A 291-nucleotide genomic window follows, 5' to 3' on the forward strand; every position below is an offset into this window, starting at 1 on the left:
ATATTAACTCATTTCCAAAACATCTGTATATATTCACCATTTCCCATGCTTTGTTAGTACACGTTAGCACAGTATTTGCCTTACCCTTCTTTCAGGAATACGCCAGGCGTTTCACTTACATTATATGACGTTCAAGAGCGTAAGAACATAATGTCCCCTCATGCACCATCATAGCATATAAAAGAAATTGTTAGTAATGTAAGTAATATGCTTTTAACGATACCATGGTTTGCATGCCTCCTGCGACCTACCTTCTGAGCTCTCGGTTCGGTCTTGGCTGATGGTCCATCT

At 39.9% G+C, this 291-nt stretch overlaps 1 protein-coding gene across 1 annotated transcript in view; it reads right to left on the reverse strand.

The window, feature by feature from the left end:
• The window catches only part of LOC119592371 (QRFP-like peptide receptor), a 93,269-nt gene that overhangs the window by 4,015 nt on the left and 88,963 nt on the right, over positions 1-291 (reverse strand). The window contains exon 10 of the mRNA XM_037941195.1: positions 252-291. Within this exon, the coding sequence (XP_037797123.1) occupies positions 252-291 (40 nt within the window). The remainder of the gene's footprint in view (positions 1-251) is intronic.

The sequence above is a fragment of the Penaeus monodon genome, chromosome 30 (assembly GCF_015228065.2).
Source record: "Penaeus monodon isolate SGIC_2016 chromosome 30, NSTDA_Pmon_1, whole genome shotgun sequence".
NCBI lineage: Eukaryota > Metazoa > Arthropoda > Malacostraca > Decapoda > Penaeidae > Penaeus > Penaeus monodon.